A 23,585-nucleotide genomic window follows, 5' to 3' on the forward strand; every position below is an offset into this window, starting at 1 on the left:
ACGATTTACTTTTTGAAGGTATAAAGAGACTGAAGAGTGGTTGTCAGATAATCTGTAAAAAGATATCGCATGATGGCGCTGGATCACGCACGCTTACAAGATCGTTTTGCGCGGAAAATTTCTATGTATCGAATATTTGGTATCGGGTATCGGCATATCCTTAGCAGGACAGTCGCGACACAAAAAATTCAAGATTGTTTTGCACGGTAAAATATCGATGTATCGAATGTTTGGTATGGATTTATTGGATTATCGGCCCATCCTTACCAGGGCAATCGCGACACAAGAAAGAATATACGACCAAATTCTTGACTTGAGGCTTAGTAACAAGATGAGTGACCCCTCTGAATCAACACAACAAATAACTCAAACATGACAGTTTCTTTCATGTTGTAATTCATATCATGTACATTTTTTTGCGAAAATGACCTGTACACCTAATCTCTAACATTCAGTACGGCGTACTATTTATCTTGTGTTTCGCTTTGTTAACGACAATCCCGCGCCGAAAGCATGGCTTTCAAATTAAGTCTGGTCGCTAGTTTGTCCACAATATTATTCCTTTCAAGTCTGTCTCGAGTCACACTCGGAAAAGGTCAAACGCGAAAATCGCAACCAACAAAACATGGCGAGGTCCACCGCGCCAAAAGTCAGATTGATTCTCTGATTTACAAGCTAACTCTTGATTTGAACACCTTTAACGAAAAGAAAACTCTGGCCACCGTTATGCAAAAGGACGCCGAGAAGTTGGCTCGAATCGCTGAAGAAGAAATCGCCTTGTTGAAACCAGTACAGCATCTTTTGGATAAATTGGTAACGGGGAATGCTTCGAGCGGATATCAGCGCTGTTTAGCCAAACAAGGAGGAAAAATACCAGTGCGAATTGAAACGAAAGGGTCTTCACTGCCCAAACATTACACTCTGAGTGTTCCAGGTAGAAAATTTTAATCATTCCAATTAATCGTCTTTTTAGTTAATCGTCTTCAGAAACCCATTTCTGTCATCTTTTTAGTTACTTAGCTTTCTCAATACAGTCGAGTTGTGTTTTTTTCAAGTTGAGATTTTCAATATAGTTCATTTGCGATTTACAGTACAGTTGAGCTGTGACGAGTCAAAGGAGCAACGTCACAAAGATTTCACAGATTCTTGGTATAATATAAACTGTTCTGAAATTAGTGGTAGGCAACTTACCCATATCCAACGTCTCATATCAGTAACTGGAAAATATAACCTTTAGGCGGGATTTACGTATATACCGAAGGCCGTTTTCTCAACGCACATAATGTGGGTTTAATGGAAAAATCTCGTTCGCATTTCAAGGAATCCGAAAACGCTTCACTTTATAATATCTCACAAATCTATATTTTGCGGTGTTTTGTAGATTTTTGGGTGATTTTGGGGAATTTTTGGCAGGATATAGTTTTTGTAGCACTCCGGTTAGCTTAAATAGCACTCCGGTTAGCCTACTTTAGCTTGGGTTGCTTGCGATTAGCTTTTATAATAGGGTTAGGATTTTTATCTTAAAAATCAGAGTTCTCGGCAGCTGGTCGTCGGTGGCATAGTGGTATCGCTCCCGCTCGGCATGCCGGCGACCCGGGTTCGAATCCTCTTGGTGTCAACTTTTTTAACTTAAAAAAAATAAGTTAAGTGTGATTTATACCTCATGTATGAGAAAATAAGAAGTATCACTACATCAAGTGCGGAATGGAATATCAAGCAGGAGTATTCAGTCACAATAAGGCACTAAATAAGGAGCGCACGCATGCGCTGCACGCGAACTTTGTTATTGGACACCTTGTTGTTAGATATCTTGTAATTGGACACTTTGTTAATGGACGACCCAGCTGCGCGCACTCCAATTTGGTGAAAAATAGGGCTTGCTAAAAACCAATCAGATTCGAGAATTTTGTTAAAACGTTATGATTGTAATATAAGAACAGATTTCAGCTCCACCACGCAGTAGACAACATGAACAAAACCATTAGGTTGATTTTGGCAGTTTCGGCCGAGCACCAGGACTATAACAATACGTTATACTACAACTTCTAGTAAGCAATATGTATTTAACATGATAAAGAGCTGGGCGACAGTTTACAAAGACGCCGGTGGGGAAAAACAAGGCAGGAAATCTGAGTAGGAACAGAACTACATGACCTAAAAGTCTACATCTACAGAAGCATTGGGACGCGTGCTTTCAGATTCGCGTGTGTGCTATTGTTAGAACATCCTTGCGCGCGAGAAAATGTCGTGCGACCTTATCAACAAACATTTCAATCAGACATTCAGAAAACAAATAAAAACTAAAAATAATAATTAAAAAAAAAAACCTCCAAAATAAAGTGACAAACTCCCTAAATTTAATATTACACCATAGTTAGTGACTATGATTACACGGGCAATTTATGCGCTCTCGAATGGCGAACATAAAAAATAGAAAACGCAACTCTCGGTAGAATAAAATATTTATTTTTTGGTTAAAGAAAGTATGTTTTGCTTTGCTGAACGTCTTTACATCAACAAAATTATAGTGTCTCGCTCCTGGGCTTCAAACGCAACCGCGACTCAAAGATCGTTTGGAGTAACTCGCTTTCTGAATTTCGATAAGTTGGTAGTTGAAAACTGTTTGGGAATACTTTTGCAATGCAATGATTAAAAACACGTTTTTCCCATTGGCCATTCTTTTTAACTCTAAAGTTGTTCTAAAAATAGCCTACACAAGAATCTGATAGCACAAGACCCATTACCAGAGATGTAGACTTCTGGATCATGTACTTCTGGTAGGAACCATGGCTCAAGCTTTAACTATCTCATCCTACGAGGCTACACAGTACCAGTAGGCTCCTGGAGGTACGAAACGTGTATGACAACGAAGAACAACACATTTAAAATGACATGTCCAAAAGTTAAAATTAACGTATCTAAAACGAGGTGTCGGCCTAGAATGATTTTCCACGTGATAATAATCTTTTATATAGCCCTCCCTCATGCACATGCTCACTTCGACTGGGCTAGCCCCAGTCCCCACTGCTCTAGTGCCGCAGAAATATTTAATTTTCGGCTAATTCGTGTTCACTCAAACGCCAGAAATTCCATTTGATTGAGGCTTGGCATCTAAGGCACGTTTTTACTTCTTGTTTACATTCAGTTTTCTACAGTTACGTTGTTATTTCTTAAAGTACATTTGAGTTGCAATTTCCAATAAAATTACCTCTATCTCTAGAAACCAAGGAACTGTTTAACTAGTTTGTACATTAATTGCAACAGCGGTGGTATATTATAAATTGACCTCTAATCATAAACCAGATATTTTGTTGATTTTCTCAGTAAACCATCGCGAGCTGATAGATCGTGGATTAACAAGTGACAATGGAGATGACTTACAGGTCTATTTCCATGCCAATGGACAGCACCCTTCTCAAATAGACCGCGTACTTAGTGGCCTGGGAACAAAGTCGGCTAGAGTCCAGTTTAGACTACAGGCTCCTATGTCAGCCAACACTGTTGATGACTATTCTTACTCCTTAGTGCTTGGTGGTGCGGTCAGCGGAAGTGCCATGGATAACCCTGACTATGTGTACGCCTTTCATGATGATTTCTCAAGTTCTGCTCTGAAAAAAGAATGGGCGACAAACAATTACGGTACTTGGAGCGTGCAAAAAGGACAACTGCTTGGAGATACTACGCAGGGAAACATCAGAGACAGTGGAGAAGTCGGATTGTATGTTAAGTCGGGATTTACATGGAAAGATGTTGAGGTAGAGCTGGATTTGATGGAGACTGTAAGCAAAAGCTATCCTGGGCCATTCTTGCGCGTCAGCAATGTAGCCCACAGCAAAACCACAGCCTGGTGGTTTGAGTACTACGCAAATTCTCATATCACATGTACAATGAGACCTTTTGTCAACAACAAAGATGGCAGCTGGAAGTACCAAGGAAAGTTACCCACAGCCTTTACTATAAACACTTGGTTTCACTTCAAGTATCAAGTGCTCGGCGACAGGTTTTCACAATGGGCGAACGGTAAACTTGTGCACAACAATGTACAAGTTGGTAGCGAATGGAAAATATCAGCGGGAACTTTAGGGCTGGGATGTTACAGGGCTCCCTCCAGTACCAGCTGTAAAACACTGTACGACAACATCAAAGTGAGGTTCCTGGTTACCAGTCATCCAAACATCACTCTTGAAAATTTCCAACCAGACTTCCCTAGCCAAAGTAGCCTCTTGGGCGAAAAGAAACTTCCCGCTGACTCGTGCAAACAAATCCATGATGCAAGTCTTGCCAACAACAAACCTCGCGCCAAGAATGGAATTTACTGGATCAAGACTGACCTGCAAGGAAGTTCCTCAGTGCAGACATACTGTGACATGGCAAATGGTGGCTGGACTCTTGTGGGAAAGTTCAGCGGAAATGTTGGCAATATTTACAAGACATGGCTGGTCTCTAACTACAACACTACGGAGCTGAAAACACCAAAGATCACTAAACAGAAAGAGTTCGCCTGCATTGACGCGCGAAGACTGGCGGTGGAGGAAGCGTCCACGATTCTTTTGTCCAGCGGTGAGAGGATGGATGGCTTGGGAAGCAAGTGGGTGATGTGGAGACTGCCTGGAGACAGAGAAAAAGACTTGCTGTGGAATCACTCTGTTGGGCCATCTGCTGTAGGTGCAGCTGTTGAGACACCTGTCATGGTATACGCTTGGAATGGCAACAAAAAGGTAAATTAATTATGTGTAATCATCATTGCATTTCGATATATTCTGATTTATAGTTTAGCGCGTTTCAGCAAAGAAGTCACTGACAAATAATAAATGTGTAAAAAAATAAGATTGGTCCAGCCATTTCGTAATAAAACAAAAATAACAAATCGTACCTTTTATATCAATACATTATTTAGTTTTTATTAGCGGAGCTCCACGCGCCGAAGGCGCGTAGCGTAGCTCCATTGGTAACATGCGGGTACAAGGGAACAGACAGGGCAAATGGTATCCTATCGAACCGAGAAATTTTGGTTGTCGCGTACGTACGTCCGTACGCACGGATTAGGCCTGGGAACGAGCTAGGCTCCGGTGGCAACCCGCGTCTTTTGGCGGGAAAAATCATTACTATCAAGGCCTTAGCAAAAAAGTTTTTTAAAAACGATTTCTACTCAGCTAAGCTTTATATAGTAGGAAGTTTTAAACGCGAGGAAAAAAAAAATCATTCTTAGCTCTTGTTGACAATGTTAGAATTACATGAAGGGGAGACTAACTTGAGGAAGTCCGCTGAAACAATCTCACAGCATGCCGATTTATCAAGCGTACGCATGAGTTCACTACTAAGCATGAAGACTCCTCGATTGAAAAGCACACGAAGAACTCAGTTTTAAAGACAGTTTATTACAGATACATTATTTCTGGATATATTCCTCGTTTCACCCGCGATGACAACCATAGTTAGTAGAGGAGTAAAGATTGTGGCCGATCGAAATGGAAAATCTTCCAAGCTTCTTGGTGAGTTTGAAGCAAAGACGGTCAAAGACAACATTCCTTTACGAAAACAAGGTGAGCTATTGATGTTCATTTTTTAACAGATTAGAAAAGTCTTTGGTATTTAGATTAACCAGCATTCAACCTAATACACTGTACATCATTTTTAAACGAAGCTGGGTTCTAGCTCTCAGTCGTGTACCGGTATGTCAAACAAGGATATAGACTTAATGAACTGAAATTCGTTTTGTCTTAAACACGAGTTGTATTCAAAGCATACCTTACTTCTGGTTTTTCCTATCCGCGTTAATTTGTTTATTCTGTAGTTAAATCAGTAAAAAAAGTACCCTCTGATTCCGAAGTAGGAAGAACACACCACTTTTAAACGTTGGAAAGAGTACAGAACAACTAGAGAACAAAATTTACATGAAAATTTGTAAGAATGTGGTCGAGTCAGATGCAATACAGTATGGGGCCCAGTTCTCGGCCACTATAGACGTAAACTAGTATTTCTTTTCTCAGAATAACCAAAGAAACTTGAAATTTCTCCCAGAGCTTTCTACATTATTCAGCTTTTTGGTGTAAAGCTATCGACCGGTTAATAATTAATTATCCCGAACAATAATAAAAATAAAATCTCCTTTTGTGGGCCCAGTTCTCGGCCACGCGGCCCAGTTCTCGGCCACCAAAAAGCTTATGCGTAATTTCCGTATAAAAAGGCTCAATTAATTTTCACAGTCATAAAATCACTCTGTAAACTTATTTATGTTATATCGATCGCAAATTATTTTTATGAGGCTTTTTGCAGGTTCTTGCAAAACCGCAGAATTGTGTTGTGTGACCAATGCATTTAGATGGTTTACTTTGCAGTGGAAGGGTCTTGAAAGAGTTAGGTGTTGTGGAAATAATAAACAAGACAAGAGTTAGCTCAAAACTTAGAGATTTAATTGAACTTTATTTTTAAAACATTTCTTTCTTTTATTCTGGCTGCAGTAGATGAAATTATATTAAAAACCAAGTGCTAAGCTGTGAAAGCGAGCAGGGTGGCCGAGAACTGGCAAATACGCAAAAGTCGCACGGAAAAATTCCGAAGTAAATTAAGACCAACAAAATACAAAGAATCAACGAAAAGTTAACTTAAGCAGAAAGCTGAATTATGTTACGTTTCACATGCAAAAAAATTAGCTCTTTTGGTTGGGGCTTTCGGATAAAATACGAATTTAACTGCATCCAAGAATTTCAAGGAGCCGTAAACAAACAAGATTTCGGGAAAAAAAATTAACCTACCTCTGCGTAAACTCGACATGTGAGCTTTCTATAGCGTGTTGAAGGATCAAACTAACGATACTTAGAGCACAAGAATCAGTCGCAAATCAATCGCAAATGAAAATCAATCAATCAATCAATCAATCGCAAATGTAAATCTATCGCTGGATGTAAATAACTTTTTGTTTTAATTCAACTGAGGCGTGAAAAAACGCGTTGAACACAAAGTGGCCGAGAACTGGGCCCCATACTGTATAGGGGACATTGCTAGCTGAGAGTCTTAGCGAAATATAGTTTCTCCATGACCTCTGTTATTTTTCACTGAGAACTTTGCGTAGTCTTCCTTATTTTAGTTTTTATATTTTTATCATATGAATGTTATGAGTGAAAACGTTTTGTGAAAGTTTTGTATTTCTTATCTGATTTTACAGCCTTTCTCAGAATAAATTGATTAGTTTTTTCATATTTTTATAACTTACCGTATTTAATCGATTAAACGCCTCCCTCGAATGAGCGCTACATATTAGAACAGAAATATAAATAAACGTCGCCCTCAAATAAACGCTGCATCATGATGATGCAGCATTCATTCGAATAACAGACTCGGAAAGCAAATGCAGTAATAATCAAGCTTGAGCAGGCCAAAAAAAATATTTTTCTTGATTGTAACAAGGTTTTAAGGTATTGAAATTGACTTTTCGGGCATGCACTAAAACATGTTTCTGTTTTTTTTTTTTAAATTTAAATGTTCAGTTACCATACTATTGTTTACAAGAAATAAATTAAATTTTAAATGAACGCCGCCCTCGTATAAACGCTTTCCTCTAATAAACGAATAATCGAATAAATATGGTACATAAAAGAATATAGCACAGATTCTAAAATGTTATGCGAAAGATCATGAAATTTTCTTAAGTTATAACAACCAAGCTGATCCTGAAGTTATAATGTAGGATAAGGGCTTGGAAAAAAATAAATTCCAGATTGCCCTGTGGTTAACAAGCAGCTCTCAAATTTTGCTTGCCTAGGACTGTGCATGATTATGTTTCTAATTCTTAGTAAACTTGTGACTGTATAATTTACATGTAGACGACTTGCCTGGGCCTTTTAACCTAAATTACGCAAACAGGCACGAAAAATTAATTGCTTGACAGAAAAATCTACTTGCCCCAGATAATCAGAGGGTACTTTTTTAGCCCTGTGGCTATGAGCATTGCTTTCTGGAAGGTTGCACATGACTCGTACAATTCTTTAAGCCTTTCAAAGTTTTCCAACTTAAAGCAGTGACTAAATCAAATATTTTTGCCAATTTTTTTTCTACAAGAGAAGTAGGATTAGTTTTTGATCGTGAAAAAAATAAGTTCAAAATGGGCCTGTCTGCGATGACTGGAGGATTATATAATTAAAAGTAAATAATACATACATGTATTATTTACTTACATGTACAACAAGTTTTTTGAGGTCAATTTCAGTGAGAAGTATTTATGGAGGGTGTAAGATGCAGTTTGAAGTTATCATTTATTTTGGCAAATCTGTTGTCTTTCTAAAACTTGCTGTTAGGATTTCCATACTTTTTGCCAGGATGCAAGTTAAGAATTTTACAGGTTTTTGATATGTATAAATTTTGTTTTCAGTTCAGGGAAAACAGTCAAGGGGTGCAGTTAGTGAAATTGGTGATGCAGGTAATCATTACATAAGTGTCAGCTTATACCTTTCTTTAGCTAGATATTAAAGAAGCTCCATGACACATTAGTGCATGAAACTTGTTTTTCAAGTGTAAAACTTTTGGGTGTGAAAAATGGTATGCGTTTTAACCCCTTGGTAAGTTTACATTGTATATTTCCCTAAAATCCTCGTTCAATTGAGGAATTTAATATATACACAATTTATATGTAACAGCACATGTACATAAAATGTTTTTATTGTTCAAGTAAAATGTTTTCGTTGTTCATACAATGCACCCCTCCCCCACCGTGGAGGAGGGGTATGAGGGCAAAGGACCAACAAGATCTGCTACCTGACCCGACAAAATACTGGAATACTTGTAATGATTTTGTGGGAGAAGTGCAAATTGACCTGTTGTGTTTGAATTCCTTTTGTTAATACCTTAATTAAACCTTAATAGCTAATAAGCTCAAGCCCTAACTTAACATAAATTGTCTTGTTGTGGTACCAGGCAAATGTAGAAATAGAACTTAAACTCAGCTGAAATTTTACGTGAACACAAAGACTTAGTAAAATTTTAGAGCTGTTTAGGCCAGAAAAGCCAGCTGGGCTTGTTGATGAACCGGCTAAGTGTTTTCTTAGCTACATCCCTGATAAAAGTTTTAGGGAGAATATGTAAGCTTTCCTGGACTTAATCACAGTACTTTCAACAGCACCTGTCAGAGATAAATAATTATAAGAGTCTCAAAAGACACATCATTTTGTAGGGAACTCTTGAATTAAGCCGGTGTTTCACACCCCAAAACATTCATCAAAGCCTCGCCATGTGCCGGGTCTTTTTGATAGCACTATTAGTGTCTTCAGTAGGTAAAAAAAGGTTTTGCTGACACACTCACTCTGAAAGGACTTTTTGGTTCTAAACATACATGTATCCCCCAACACATTCCCTGGCCCATGCAAAAATTGGAAAAATAACTCTCTTTTTTATGTATCTGTATAATGTTCTGAATAAATTCAATTAAAATTATAAATATTCATTTGATGTCAATGATCATCAACAAAATGGTATCTGTTATTTTCCCTTTTTCAGGGTTAACACGAGTAGCAGAATTTCCACAGAGAGTTGCAGACACAGAGAGAGAGAGATAAATGAACAATCAGAATATATTATTTCTTCATTGCATGTACAACTAATACTTATGTACTCTGTGTGAAATACAATTTATGTGGTCAGGTGTAATTTTTGAGTCTAATGCTTGCGTGCGCTTTGCGCATGCGCATTAGACTCTTTGTTATATGAAAAAAGCTGTTAGCAATCCCAAGGGAATGGTTCGGGATCGATAATCGTTCGCTGTAATGTAGAAAACAATGATCAGCTGCAAGAACGGACTCCGTACGGACACGCACGATTAGTTTCAATTAAAAACAGCCAATCAGCGACACGTGTTCCCACGCATAATTAAAAGTTCTTTCTCAAGTCACGATTATTCAACACTTGAACAGGACGTAATAATTTTCCAGTTAAGACTTTTGTAAGCTTTTTGTGAAAATATTTCTTCGTTTTCAGTTCAGTTAAGCACTTGTGTTTTCGTCTTGCTTAAAAAGCAAGACGTCTTTGAGAAAAAATATTTCGACGGCGACTCGCGTTTATTTACACAATGCGACCAAATATTTATTTTGTTTTAAAAACTAGAAAACTTTACCTCGTATTTTGTATTTAAGTCATTCGAATTTTGACCAATTTTTTCTTTACAGTGCAAACAAAAACCTTCAAAAATAAAAGATGTACATGGATAAATGTAAATCAAGTTACGCGAATTTCATGCTTTTACGACTCTCAGGGATCTTAAGTTCTTCTTACAGCTAGAAAAATCATAAAATGGTTACATTGATATGGAAGTGATGATTCGCGAAATTTGTACATCATGATAAACAGTCTTCGCTCCTGTGTATGGTAGCTCGATAATAATTGCCTAGTTTCCAGCGTTCAAAAGGTCATCATTATATTGACGTGAGCATTTACACCCGTTTTTAGGAAAATCTGTCACTAAGTGCTTACAGTACAATGGAGTAACAGTCACTATTTCAAGTGCTTTTATTGCAAAATCTGTTTCAAGAGTCATCATCAAAATGGTGAAAAATCTGAAAGAAAACGATGTGAAGTTCTTCAACCCTTGTTGTAATGAACATGCTTTTTGTAAATCGTCACGCAATCTTGTCCAAATGTTTAATCGTTTCTGCTTTTACGGACAATACGGAAGAAGTAACATCAACTCCTGTTCATACTTTAAATTTTGTGAAGCATATAACATTTATGACTGTTTCGTTTTCATCCATAATCATCCACGATGCCCCTAGCTTGCTATAGGCATTTTAAATTAAACTCCCGAACACAAACCTCTAACCAATTTTAACCGGCTTACGAAAACCGCGCAATCTGTATCACTATGCCATACGGCATTAGACTCATGTCACCCTTGGTGACCTATTTTAAAGTTAATGAAATAGAGCCAGATAAGGCTCATCCATGTACGTATTTCTTAAGGGATCTCTGACAACACAATATAAAAATCATCCGGCTACCCAAACATTTGTGGGAGGTTTGGTGACCTAATGGTTATTGTGCTGGACTACGGATCGAGCGGTCCGGGTTCGAGACCTGGCCCGGGCACTACGTTGCGTTCTTAGGCAAGACACTTTACTTTCATAGTTCTTCTCTTCACCCAGGTGTATAAATGGGTACCGGTTTATTTACTGCTGGGGGAGGGGGGGGGGGTTAACCCTGCGATGGACTAGCATCCCATCCAGGGGGAGTAGAAATACTCCTAGCCGCTTAATAATGCTGCAGAAACCTGGTTACGCTCCAGCCTGATGAGCCACTTGGCTCAACAGCAGGTTTTACCTACCCAAACATTTAATTCCCAGTGCCCACACTGTGAAGAACAGTAATCATGATAATGAGATACACAGTTCATCAATTTCTAAATTAATCTCACATGTTGCAATACAATAATAACTGATTAAATATATGTTGTTCATAGGCAAATTTTTACTTCACCAAAACCGAACTCAGTCATTAAATAATAAAACATTAAACACAGCTGTTTTGTTTTGTGGGTGTGTCTCACAGATTAGTTATTTGTTGTTATTTATAGTATTGGGAAATAATACTGTCACTGTTCCAATAGGGCCCCCGTTTGAGGGGGGGGGGGGGGGGTTGGGACAAGCTACATGCAAAACTTTCCAGTTGTATGCTATGTACAGCTATAACATACCAGTTATGGTGGGTGTATGGATATTTTCTAGAGCAACGCTTTCTTTGTACTAGTTTCTCTTTGAGAGTTTATATATCTTTGGGAGGTTATGCACAAACTGCTAGATGATCATCCTCTTTTGATTGATCAACTATTTTTACTTTTATTTGGTGCTGTTGTTCATGGTTAAAAACAATACATAATATATATAAAGAAAATAACACGAATAAAAAATCATTCTAAAAAAATGTAAAGGGCATATAACCGGGGAGCTCCGCTTTTAGGCTTGCCTAAATCTATATATTATTTATTTTTTGCAGATCTGCTACCAAAACAAGTTTGGGATAATGCCTCTTGGTGCTCATGGAGGTTCGTATCCTTACGCGTCTTACAATACTGCTGGCAACACTGCTGCTAACGACTACTGCATGGCTGTAGGGGTTTTGGCTAAAGGCTCCACTGCGCATGGCTGGTCTCAGAATACTGGTGGTTACGACAGTCCCAGCAGCGATTCTGATTGGCCAAACACATCGTACAATCACCAGTCCCCTTACCTGACAGTCTGGCTCAAGTAACTATAGCAACCGCCTCAGAGACACACATGCATGGATGATAGTGACAATTAAATTGCTTCGGGTTTTTTTTTTATTAAGTAATAGGCAAAATGAGGGGATGTTATAGAACACGATTTCATTTCATAAGGTTGTGTAGTTGACATAGGAGAGTGATTTTAGACCAGAGAAATTCGACAAAGTTAAAAAAACAATCAATATAACGTAGTTGAAAAAGAAAGAGATGTATATTATTTCGTTTTAAGTGTTTTTCTAAAATATTGATTTCTGTGTTATAATTTTCATTTGCCATGCTGAGAAAAATGGGACTCGTGAATGTAGGTATGAATGTGTTACATTTAACTGAGGCGTTAAGTTGTTTGAAAAAAAGAAAAAAAAAAACAATAAAATGGTGTTGGGTTAAAATTATTCTGAGTCACGGTCCGTTTACTTTTCTTCGGACTCGTCACGCAACGCACTCGAAGAAGTGTATTTAACGCGACTGGGAAGCATTGCGTAATGTACCGCGAAAAAGCTTAGTCACTCTGCTGCATTGAAACATCACAGTAAATTCGAGAATTAAGGCTCCCACATCTTAGATCACACATCTCAAAAAAATATACATCTTGTCCAGGAAACGTAGGTGTACAGTTTTAAAAATTTAAACTCATTTACTTGGAAAATCACATAAAAGAAGAACCTCTCATCAAAAGACTCTTGCGAATATGTTGTTATGGGAAAGATACCCTGGCAGAGAAACCGCTGTTTTCGAGCATTTTAAGTTACAAATTTGATCTTACATATTGTGATCAGCTTCATATTCTATTAACAATAGACCCGTCGAGTCGCAATTACGCAACTCGGAAAAAAGGAAAAATTTTAAGTAAAAAATTACCAAATGACCTTATGTTAGATAGCAGTCGCGGTGTGGTGGGGGAGGGGGCTACCATCTTTATAGATAGGAGCTGCAGAAATGGATCTGAACGTTTCAATCTGGTCATTAAATCTGACATGACGCCAGTGAATTGTCAGTAAATAATGCTAATAACTCCCTAGTGGAGAACCCTCGCTTAAAACATTACTCCCCCTACCCCTACCCCTCCCCCGTACTCCCACCCTAGAGTATGAGCTCTGACCAGCCGTTGCCATTGTAACTGAAATGAGATCCTTCTGTTTACGTAAGAAAAATCGTAGTTCAATGCAGTTTTGGTCGAGTTTGTCTGCTTTTCAGGACCGATGTTTCTTAGAGCAAGGAAAAATATTGCCTTAATAGACCTCAAAATTTTGCACTGTAGAGCGTTTTTGCACTATTTCAGTTTTGGCTAAATTTTTGACTTATTTTTACTATTTTTTTGTGATTCAAATTTTTTTAGACGTTTTAAGTTTTCATGAAGATTATATTTTTTTCCTAGAAAGCATATTTTGTACCCTTTTAAATGAGATATTGGAGACTTCATTACTGTAAATACCTTTGGAGTTATTAAATAGTAAATGCAACATGGTTAATTTTGTATATTTTTGTTGTGACAAGAATGAGTTAACGAATCAAGAAACTTTATATACGCTATTACCGCAGTGTAACGTTTTATGACAACAAACCCTGAGCCTATTGCGCAGTACTGGAAATCATCTTCAACAGATGTATGCAAACGCGATGGCCAACCAATTTCAATACTCAACAAAAGTTTTATTCAAAATCCCTTGACTCAAAAGCATTCTAGCCCGCACTTCCTAACCGTTGGTTACTGCTAGTAATACATAAAACCTGGATTTTTCTTAAAATTAAAAGTACAGAAATAATGTCATCAAATTCGATTGCAACCTAGTATTTACATTAACGTTATAGAGCAAACAGTCAATAGTGCATGAGCAAAGTGTCCCTGAAATCTGTCAATTCCTGTCTAATTTATGATCATTTAAATAAAGTTTATGAAAATATAGACAATAGCAGAGAACAAGCCTGTTTTCGAGCATTTTTAAAGTCGCAAATTTATTCTTGTATTGTGATGAGCTGAGATTCTATAAACAATGGAACCACCGAGTCGGAACTAAGCAACCTGGCAAAAAGGAAAAATTTTAACTCAAAAATAACCAAATGACTTTATTTTCGATATTAATCGCGACGAGGTGGGTGGGGTAAGGGGAATATGGACGTTTTACAGACAATAGCCGCTGAATGGGGCCTCAACGTTTCAATCTAGCTCTTAAATCTGACATGCATATGGCGCCAGTGAATTGTCACCAAACTGTACTTATGACTCTTGGAAAAGTTCCTAGAGGAGATCCCTCGCTTAAAAAATTGCAAAACATCTACCCCCGGTTTCTGCCTCCACAATCCCCCCCTCCCCCTTCCTCGCACTCCCACCCTGGAGTATTTGTTATTTATATGATTGCCGGACAAAACTAAGAAAGCTAAAAATCACATTTTTTGTGTGTGTCTCAGTATCCGCTAATAAAGGAGTGTCCTCAAACAATGACTCTGAAGCACGTAATAACATGGCTTTAAGTATTCACAACAGCCTCTCTTAAAATCAAATTGTTAAACGCAAATTTAGGTTAATTCATCCTCAAGTACAACAACGCTGGCATGTCCTTTTGGTCAGATCGTCATCTTCATTCATTAATTCCCTCTACAAACAACACTAAATTTTGCACGTTGTTGACAAACCATTTTACCCGGTAGAATAGCTGAGCAAACCTGACACCTTACAAGATTGAGAGAGAACACAACCTAACTGATGAAGACTGAGAAGGTCTCGAATTTTCATAAACAAGAATCTGGAAACAGCTTTTTACTCAGGCCATTTTAAATGCGGAGAATGTTTCATGTGCTTTTGCACGAATTATTTGTAAGAGGCGACATGCGACGAGTATTACCAGCTGATAATCTGTAAACAGATATTATATCGCTAATGGCGCTGGTTGACGCACGCTTTTAAGATTGTTTGCACTATGAGAGTAGTCTTGCCAAAGAACACAACACAATGACACCGGTAAGGGCTCACACCTGAACCCCTTGATACGAAATCCAGCACACTAACCATTAGGCCACTGCATCTCAATACAACTACTACATTACTATGACAAAATTTTTATTTATGGTACAGGTTTGACTGTACTTGTGTTAGCAACTCAAGAGTTCTCTGGCACATTCACATGATTTATTTTTGGCTACTAAATCAACTCTTACAAAATAATGTGCGAGGCGTGCAAGGCAATGCAGTGAGGCAAGGCATGCAAGGCAGAAATCCCTACTCCAAATAAAAAGGCTAACTGCAAGCTACCTAACCTAACTGTAGGCTAACCGCACTGTTACATAGGCTAACTGGAATGGATTGCATGCGTCGCTGCCTCGCACTTTGTGTTGACCCATAAATTCTCAACTAATGAACAAAAAGGACATGCAAAAAAATATTGCAAACTCAAAATAAAGGGTGGCTAGGATTTCAACATTGCTCTGTTGCACACAACATACCGGTAAGTGTACATATACAATACAATACTTTAATTTGACACTCCCCTTACGGGCTTTTCAGTGACAATAAATTACAGTAGAAATAACAATTTTAAAATTATAAAAATTACAATGATAAAAATTTGGATAAAATGAATTACTCCTAATTAATCTATGTTAAAAACTCCTCATATGGCTCATAAATAAAGGCTCATAAGGGTACACATGGCTCATAAATAAAGATTTACTGAGTAAAATCAGGATAGCCTGTATGTCTCTGAGACAGGCTGTAAGTGTTCAATCCTGAGTTTAATTTACTCCTCAGAAAGTGTTTATGGATACTATTCTAAGTGCACAATGAAGTAGTCCTTTTGTAGTGACTACTTCTACTTGTACATTTCATGGCAGAAATAAACAAGTGACCAACACCGAGAACGTGCTGGTGAGCAAAAAAACTTCAATTATTAAGACTGCAGAGTATACAGAGGATTACATTATAATCGCATTATAATCGCAAGACAATTATTATTCCAAGTAACGCGTCACGCAAGGAATGCACGATTTAATCGAGCACGCGGTGTTTACGGTGTAATCGAGATGTGATCTTGTTTGGTCGGTGAACTCGCTATGTTGTCAATGTTGTAAGGAATCATTCGTTTTGCCGTGGTTTATCTGTGATACAATCACAGTAAATCTTCTCAAAACCAACGCCTAAACAACGTCGGCCAAACGTAGTTTTCAATCTTCCATGTGACAGAAGGCTTGATCTTATGTGACAAACTGTTGAGATTGACTTTAATAAATTTTGCATTATAATCGCTCTTGAAGAACAGATTTTCAACTTCCGGTGTTTCGACAAACTGTTGTGATTGACACATTTTTCGCATTCTGATCGTTCTTGGTGGAAGAACAAAATTTTCAACTTCCGCTTTGCAGCTAGCCTTTTAGAAACGTGGCGCGCATGTGTTATACGCAATCCGCTGATCACTGTCAAGATTAGGGTTGCGGGCCTCTCTTGGGCCCGCAATAAAACCATTAGGTTTATTTTGGCAGTTTCGGCCGAGCACCAGGGCTATAACAATACGTTATACTAAGCAATATGTATTTAACATGATAAAGAGCTGAGCGACAGTTTACAAAGACACTACTGTCAGACGGAGGCCAGAAAAAACCTGCCGAAAAACAAACGCCGGTGGGGAAAAACAAATTAAGGCAGGAAATCTGAATAGCAACAGAAGTACATGACCTAGAAGTCTACATCTACAGTAGCATTGGGGCGCGTGCTATCAGATTCGCGTGTGTGCTATTTTTAGAACATCCTTGCGCGCGAGAAAATGTCGTGCGACCTTGCCAACAAACATTTCACTCAGACACTCAGAAAACAAATAAAAACTAAAAAAAATAATTCAAAAAAACCTCCAAAATAAAGTGACAAACTCCCTAAATTTATTATTACACCATAGTTAGTAACTATGATTACACGTGCAATTTATGCGCTCTCGAATGGCGAACATAAAAAATAGAAAACGCAACTCTCGGTAGAATAAAATATTTATTTTTTGGTTAAAGAAAGTATGTTTCGCTTTGCTGAACGTCTTTACATCAACAAAATTATAGGAGGGTGCTAATGGGGGTACCCAATTGTCAGTTAACTACTAATTTTTAGGTCAAATTTCAGTTAACTGCTATTTTTTGGGCCAATTGTCAGTTAACTACTAATTTTGGTTATCTATTAACTTTCATTTTCTTACAGCGAAAATTATTGCGTCATAACCAGGATTTTCTTTACTTCAGCACGTCAGTGATAAAAATAAATTGATAGGCATGCACGACTCTCACGCACGTGTATGGTGTATTAAGCCATTTTCATAGTTTCGATCTTACGAGTCATGATCTTTGAGAGACCTACCCTTTTGGATAATATAAGGGAAGGTTCTTTGAATATTTTCTAGTGGAATGGTTGTTGTTCTATTAAATGCCAATTTTTCATGAGTATTTGCTTCAAGTTTGGACTGTGTTTAGTACTGCTGGTTGGTATTGCGTTACAAAAGGAGGCAAAATTTTTTCGTTTGTTTTAAGTTTTGGTTGGAGGGCCTACTTTCTGATTTCAAAACTAACTTCCGCGAGAGTTCATTAGACTTTAGGATTTCTGGGTAAGCTCTCCGGATAAGTGGTGACTACAAGTGCTTGATATTTTTCAACCTCGATTCCCAGGGCTTTTCTCTTGGTCGGATTTTCTCATCAAATTTTGTTTGAGAGGAATCTGTTCTAAGCAGTCTCAAAGCCTCCCCATTTATAACTTTCTTAACTCCTGGTGGGTGACACGAGGAGTAATAAGTGTACTGAAATATTAAAGTGTGCTTGTAATGGGTGTGTATGTCAAGCACTGATTAGTATGATGCGACCGCCATTTTAGTGCCCATGGCAGCGCCGTGTGTTTAAAGGTAAAAGCTTAAGTGAAATGCACTGAGTCCAAACTTCCGCTTGTCGTTTGACTGATTTCCATGAAATCGTTCAAATCTTTAAAAGCTATGTCCACTGAATTGTGCTTTGCCAAGTCAAACGGTACGCGACCTCTGTGTCGTTTGAATGCCGATCCCTTTTCATCATCTCGATAAAAACTTAACGCAAATTTTGACCACGCCCCACTTGACGCCATCACGGAAATCAACATTAACATTTGCTGTTAGGAAAAAGCTTGTTGCTTTTATTAATAACAACAATCGTATTCAGTATAATTAATAGTCTTAATAGAATGTCACTTAACTGTTAACGATTCATTTATCAGTTAACTACTAATTTTTTGGCCAAATATCAGTTAACTACTATTTTTTTGGCCAATTGTCAGTTAACTGTTAACCCCATTAGCACCCTCTTATAGTGTCTTGCTCCTGAGCGTTAAACGCAACCGCGACTCAAAGATCGTTTGGAGTTACTCGCTTTCTGAATTTCGATAAGTTGGTAACTGAAAAATGTTTGGGAATACTTTTTGAAAGTGAGCGATGCAATGATTAAAAACACGTTTTTCCCATTGGCCATTCTTTTTAACTCTAAAGTTGTTCTAAAAATAGCCTTTACGCGAATCTGATAGCGCAAGACCCATTACCAGAGATGTAGACTTCTGGATCATGTACTTCTGGTAATAACCATGGCTCAAGCTTTAATTATCCATCCTACGAGGCTACACAGTACCAGTAGGTTCCTGGAGGTACGAAACGTGTATGACAACGAAGAACAACACATTTAAAATGACATGTCCAAAAATTAAAATTAACGTAAGCTTAAAACGAGGTGTCGGCCTAGAATGATTTTCCACGTGATAATAATCTTTTATATAGCCCTCCCTCATGCACATGCTCACTTCGACTGGGCTAGCCCCAGTCCCCACTGCTCTAGTGCCGCAGAAATATTTAATTTTCGGCTAATTCGTATTCACTAAAACGCCAGAAATTTCATTTGATTGAAGCTTGGCATCTAAGACACGTTTTTACTCGTGAATGCATAATGAAAGAGTATAGTGGGGAAGTTGAGCCATCCGTCCATCCTTCCATCCTTCCATCGTTGTTAACATTATGCAAATTAGGTATGCTCACGGGCGCTTTCTAAATTTCGTTTCCCTCGGCTGTGAATAAAAATACAGCTTTACAAAGGTATCATTTCAAAGAAATAAGTGTAGAAAATACTTCACCCCTGTAAATGAGAAACAATCGTTTCCCAAACGATGAAATATTGCCTTTTCTTATATAATAATCGCGAACATTCGGAAACGATGACCAGTGACTTTATGTATGTGTTATTAAAAGACTGGGAAGGTTAGAGCACGGCACGATTTATTAAAGGATAATCAGTAAAAGAGTAACGAAACTCTATACAAGACAGATATGTATATAATATCCGTGGAAAAAAATAAGAAGAAAAAAAAGAGCTTAACTTGAGAGAGTCGATCTCGGGTCACACGCTTCAGAACGCAGAGCAGTACCACTGGGCCATCGGTTTGCTAAGCAATTAAAAGGTTGAAAAAAGTAATTCTTATACCTAAGCGTCCTGTTATATGTTCACCCTCTTAAATAAAGTTGATTATTATTATTAATCCCTATAATGAATATTTTCCATCGATACTATACTGTTCAAAGGAACAATTCAAATATATCTAACGCATTCACGAGTAGGTCATAGACCTCTTTGATTACTTCATGTTTACAGTTTTCTACAGTTACGTTGTAATTTCTTCAAGTTCATTTGAGCTGCATTTTCCAATAAAATTACAATTCTATGCCCACTATTATTTTACCTCTATCTCTAGAAACCAAGGACTGTTTAACTAGTTTGTACATTGCAACAGCGGTGGTATGTTATAAATTAACCTCTAATCATAAACCAAATATTTTGTTGATTTTCTCAGTAAACCATCGCGAGCTGATAGATCGTGGATTAACAAGTGACAATGGGGATGACTTACAAGTCTATTACCATGCCAATGGACAGCACCCTGCTCAAATCGACCGCGTACTTAGTGGCCTGGGAACAAAGTCGGCCACTGTTCAGTTTAGACTGCAGGCTCCTATGTCAGCCAACACTGTTGATGCCTATTCTTACTCCTTAGTGCTTGGTGGTGCGGTCAGCGGAAGTGCCATGGATAACCCTGATTATGTGTACGCCTTTCATGATGACTTCTCAAGTTCTGCTCTGAAAAGAGAATGGGCGACAAACAATTACGGTACTTGGACTGTGCAAAAAGGACAACTGCTTGGAGATACTACTCAGGGAAACATCAGAGACAGTGGAGAAGTCGGATTGTATGTTAAGTCGGGATTTACATGGAAAGATGTTGAGGTAGAGCTGGATTTGATGGAGACTGTAAGTAATAGCTATCCTGGACCATTCTTACGCGTCAGCAATGTAGATCACAGCAAAACCACAGCCTGGTGGTTTGAGTACCACGCGCAATCCCGAACTACCTGTACACTGAGACCCTTTGTTAACAACAAAGATGGCAACTGGAAATACAATAGTAATTTACCCACAGCCTTTAAGATAAACACTTGGTTTCATTTCAAGTATCAAGTGCTCGGCGACAGGTTTTCACAATGGGCGAACGATAAAATTGTGCACAACAATGTACCAGTGGGCAGTGAATGGAAAATATCAGCAGGAACTTTAGGACTGGGATGTCATAAGGCTCCCTACAGTACCAGCTGTAAAACACTGTACGACAACATCAAAGTGAGGTTCCTAGTCACCAGTCCTCCAAACATTACTCTTGAAAACTTACAACCAAGCTTTCCCAGCCAAAGTAGTCTACTGGGTGAAAAGCAACTTCCCGCTGACACGTGCAAACAAATCCATGATGCAAGTCTTGCCAACAACAAACCTCGCGCCAAGAATGGAATTTACTGGATCAAGACTGACCTGCAAGGAAGTTCCTCAGTGCAGACATACTGTGACATGGCAAATGGTGGCTGGACTCTTGTGGGAAAGTTCAGCGGAAATGTTGGCAATATTTACAAGACATGGCTGGTCTCTAACTACAACACTACGGAGCTGAAAACACCAAAGATCACTAAACAGAAAGAGTTCGCCTGCATTGACGCGCGAAGACTGGCGGTGGAGGAAGCGTCCACGATTCTTTTGTCCAGCGGTGAGAGGATGGATGGCTTGGGAAGCAAGTGGGTGATGTGGAGACTGCCTGGAGACAGAGAAAAAGACTTGCTGTGGAATCACTCTGTTGGGCCATCTGCTGTAGGTGCAGCTGTTGAGACACCTGTCATGGTATACGCTTGGAATGGCAACAAAAAGGTAAATTAATTATGTGTAATCATCATTGCATTTCGATATATTCTGATTTATAGTTTAGCGCGTTTCAGCAAAGAAGTCACTGACAAATAATAAATGTGTAAAAAAATAAGATTGGTCCAGCCATTTCGTAATAAAACAAAAATAACAAATCGTACCTTTTATATCAATACATTATTTAGTTTTTATTATTTATTTTTTGCAGATCTGCTACCAAAACAAGTTTGGGATAATGCCTCTTGGTGCTCATGGAGGTTCGTATCCTTACGCGTCTTACAATACTGCTGGCAACACTGCTGCTAACGACTACTGCATGGCTGTAGGGGTTTTGGCTAAAGGCTCCACTGCGCATGGCTGGTCTCAGAATACTGGTGGTTACGACAGTCCCAGCAGCGATTCTGATTGGCCAAACACATCGTACAATCACCAGTCCCCTTACCTGACAGTCTGGCTCAAGTAACTATAGCAACCGCCTCAGAGACACACATGCATGGATGATAGTGACAATTAAATTGCTTCGGGTTTTTTTTTTATTAAGTAATAGGCAAAATGAGGGGATGTTATAGAACACGATTTCATTTCATAAGGTTGTGTAGTTGACATAGGAGAGTGATTTTAGACCAGAGAAATTCGACAAAGTTAAAAAAACAATCAATATAACGTAGTTGAAAAAGAAAGAGATGAATATTATTTCGTTTAAAGTGTTTTTCTAAAATATTGATTTCTGTGTTATAATTTTCATTTGCCATGCTGAGAAAAATGGGACTCGTGAAAGTAGGTATGAATGTGTTACATTTAACTGAGGCGTTAAGTTGTTTGAAAAAAAGAAAAAAAAAACAATAAAATGGTGTTGGGTTAAAATTATTCTGAGTCACGGTCCGTTTACTTTTCTTCGGACTCGATTCGCAACGCACTCGAAGAAGTGTATTTAACGCGACTGGGAAGCATTGCGTGATGTACCGCGAAAAAGCTTAGTCACTCTGCTGCATTGAAACATCACAGTAAATTCGAGAATTAAGGCTCCCACATCTTAGATCACACATCTCAACAAAAATATACATCTTGTCCAGGAAACGTAGGTGTACAGTTTTAAAAATTTAAACTCATTTACTTGGAAAATCACATAAAAGAAGAACCTCTCATCAAAAGACTCTTGCGAATATGTTGTTATGGGAAAGATACTCTGGCAGAGAAACCGCTGTTTTCGAGCATTTTAAGTTACAAATTTGATCTTACATATTGTGATCAGCTTCATATTCTATTAACAATAGACCCGTCGAGTCGCAATTACGCAACTCGGAAAAAAGGAAAAATTTTAAGTAAAAAATTACCAAATGACCTTATGTTAGATAGCAGTCGCGGTGTGGTGGGGGAGGGGGCTACCATCTTTATAGATAGGAGCTGCAGAAATGGATCTGAACGTTTCAATCTGGTCATTAAATCTGACATGACGCCAGTGAATTGTCAGTAAATAATGCTAATAACTCCCTAGTGGAGAACCCTCGCTTAAAACATTACTCCCCCTACCCCTACCCCTCCCCCGTACTCCCACCCTAGAGTATGAGCTCTGACCAGCCGTTGCCATTGTAACTGAAATGAGATCCTTCTGTTTACGTAAGAAAAATCGTAGTTCAATGCAGTTTTGGTCGAGTTTGTCTGCTTTTCAGGACCGATGTTTCTTAGAGCAAGGAAAAATATTGCCTTAATAGACCTCAAAATTTTGCACTGTAGAGCGTTTTTGCACTATTTCAGTTTTGGCTAAATTTTTGACTTATTTTTACTATTTTTTTGTGATTCAAATTTTTTTTAGACGTTTTAAGTTTTCATGAAGATTATATTTTTTTCCTAGAAAGCATATTTTGTACCCTTTTAAATGAGATATTGGAGACTTCATTACTGTAAATACCTTTGGAGTTATTAAATAGTAAATGCAACATGGTCAATTTTGTATATTTTTGTTGTGACAAGAATGAGTTAACGAATCAAGAAACTTTATATACGCTATTACCGCAGTGTAACGTATAATGACAACAAACCCTGAGCCTATTGCGCAGTACTGGAAATCATCTTCAACAGATGTATGCGGATTTTTTTTAAGAAAACTACCCAACGCGATGGCCAACCAATTTCAATA

At 38.2% G+C, this 23,585-nt stretch overlaps 1 protein-coding gene and 1 long non-coding RNA gene across 3 annotated transcripts; both read left to right on the plus strand.

Moving 5' to 3' along the window:
- Positions 1–381: 381 nt before the first annotated feature.
- LOC144654572 (uncharacterized) lies at positions 382–22,300 on the plus strand. 2 transcript variants are annotated; one of them, XM_078514733.1, is made up of 3 exons: positions 382–934; positions 20,061–21,454; positions 21,657–22,300. In XM_078514733.1, exons 1-3 carry the CDS (start codon positions 514–516, stop codon positions 21,909–21,911), a joined length of 2,070 nt encoding a protein of 689 aa, XP_078370859.1. In that variant the 5' UTR covers positions 382–513; the 3' UTR covers positions 21,912–22,300. The 2 variants fall into 2 exon arrangements, with proteins under 2 accessions (XP_078370859.1, XP_078370860.1); XM_078514734.1 differs by lacking the exons at positions 20,061–21,454; positions 21,657–22,300 and adding exons at positions 3,325–4,718; positions 11,974–12,633.
- LOC144654584 (uncharacterized) lies at positions 4,907–9,908 on the plus strand. Its single transcript, XR_013570935.1, has 3 exons — positions 4,907–5,543; positions 8,369–8,416; positions 9,490–9,908. It is a non-coding gene; the product is annotated as an uncharacterized LOC144654584 (long non-coding RNA).
- Positions 22,301–23,585: the final 1,285 nt, after the last annotated feature.

This window comes from Oculina patagonica, chromosome 5, assembly GCF_052425735.1.
Source record: "Oculina patagonica isolate OP01 chromosome 5, crgOcupat, whole genome shotgun sequence".
In the NCBI taxonomy this organism is placed as follows: Eukaryota; Metazoa; Cnidaria; class Anthozoa; order Scleractinia; family Oculinidae; genus Oculina; species Oculina patagonica.

What these genes read in the sequence shown, in the direction of transcription:
- LOC144654572 (XM_078514733.1), top strand. Translation starts at nt 514, where the DNA reads ATGGCTTTCAAATTAAGTCTGGTCGCTAGTTTGTCCACAATATTATTC. An exon ending in TTACACTCTGAGTGTTCCAG is followed by an intron (nt 935 to 20,060) that starts GTAGAAAATTTT and finishes TGATTTTCTCAG; the next exon opens with TAAACCATCGCGAGCTGATA. An exon ending in CTTGGAATGGCAACAAAAAG is followed by an intron (nt 21,455 to 21,656) that starts GTAAATTAATTA and finishes TATTTTTTGCAG; the next exon opens with ATCTGCTACCAAAACAAGTT.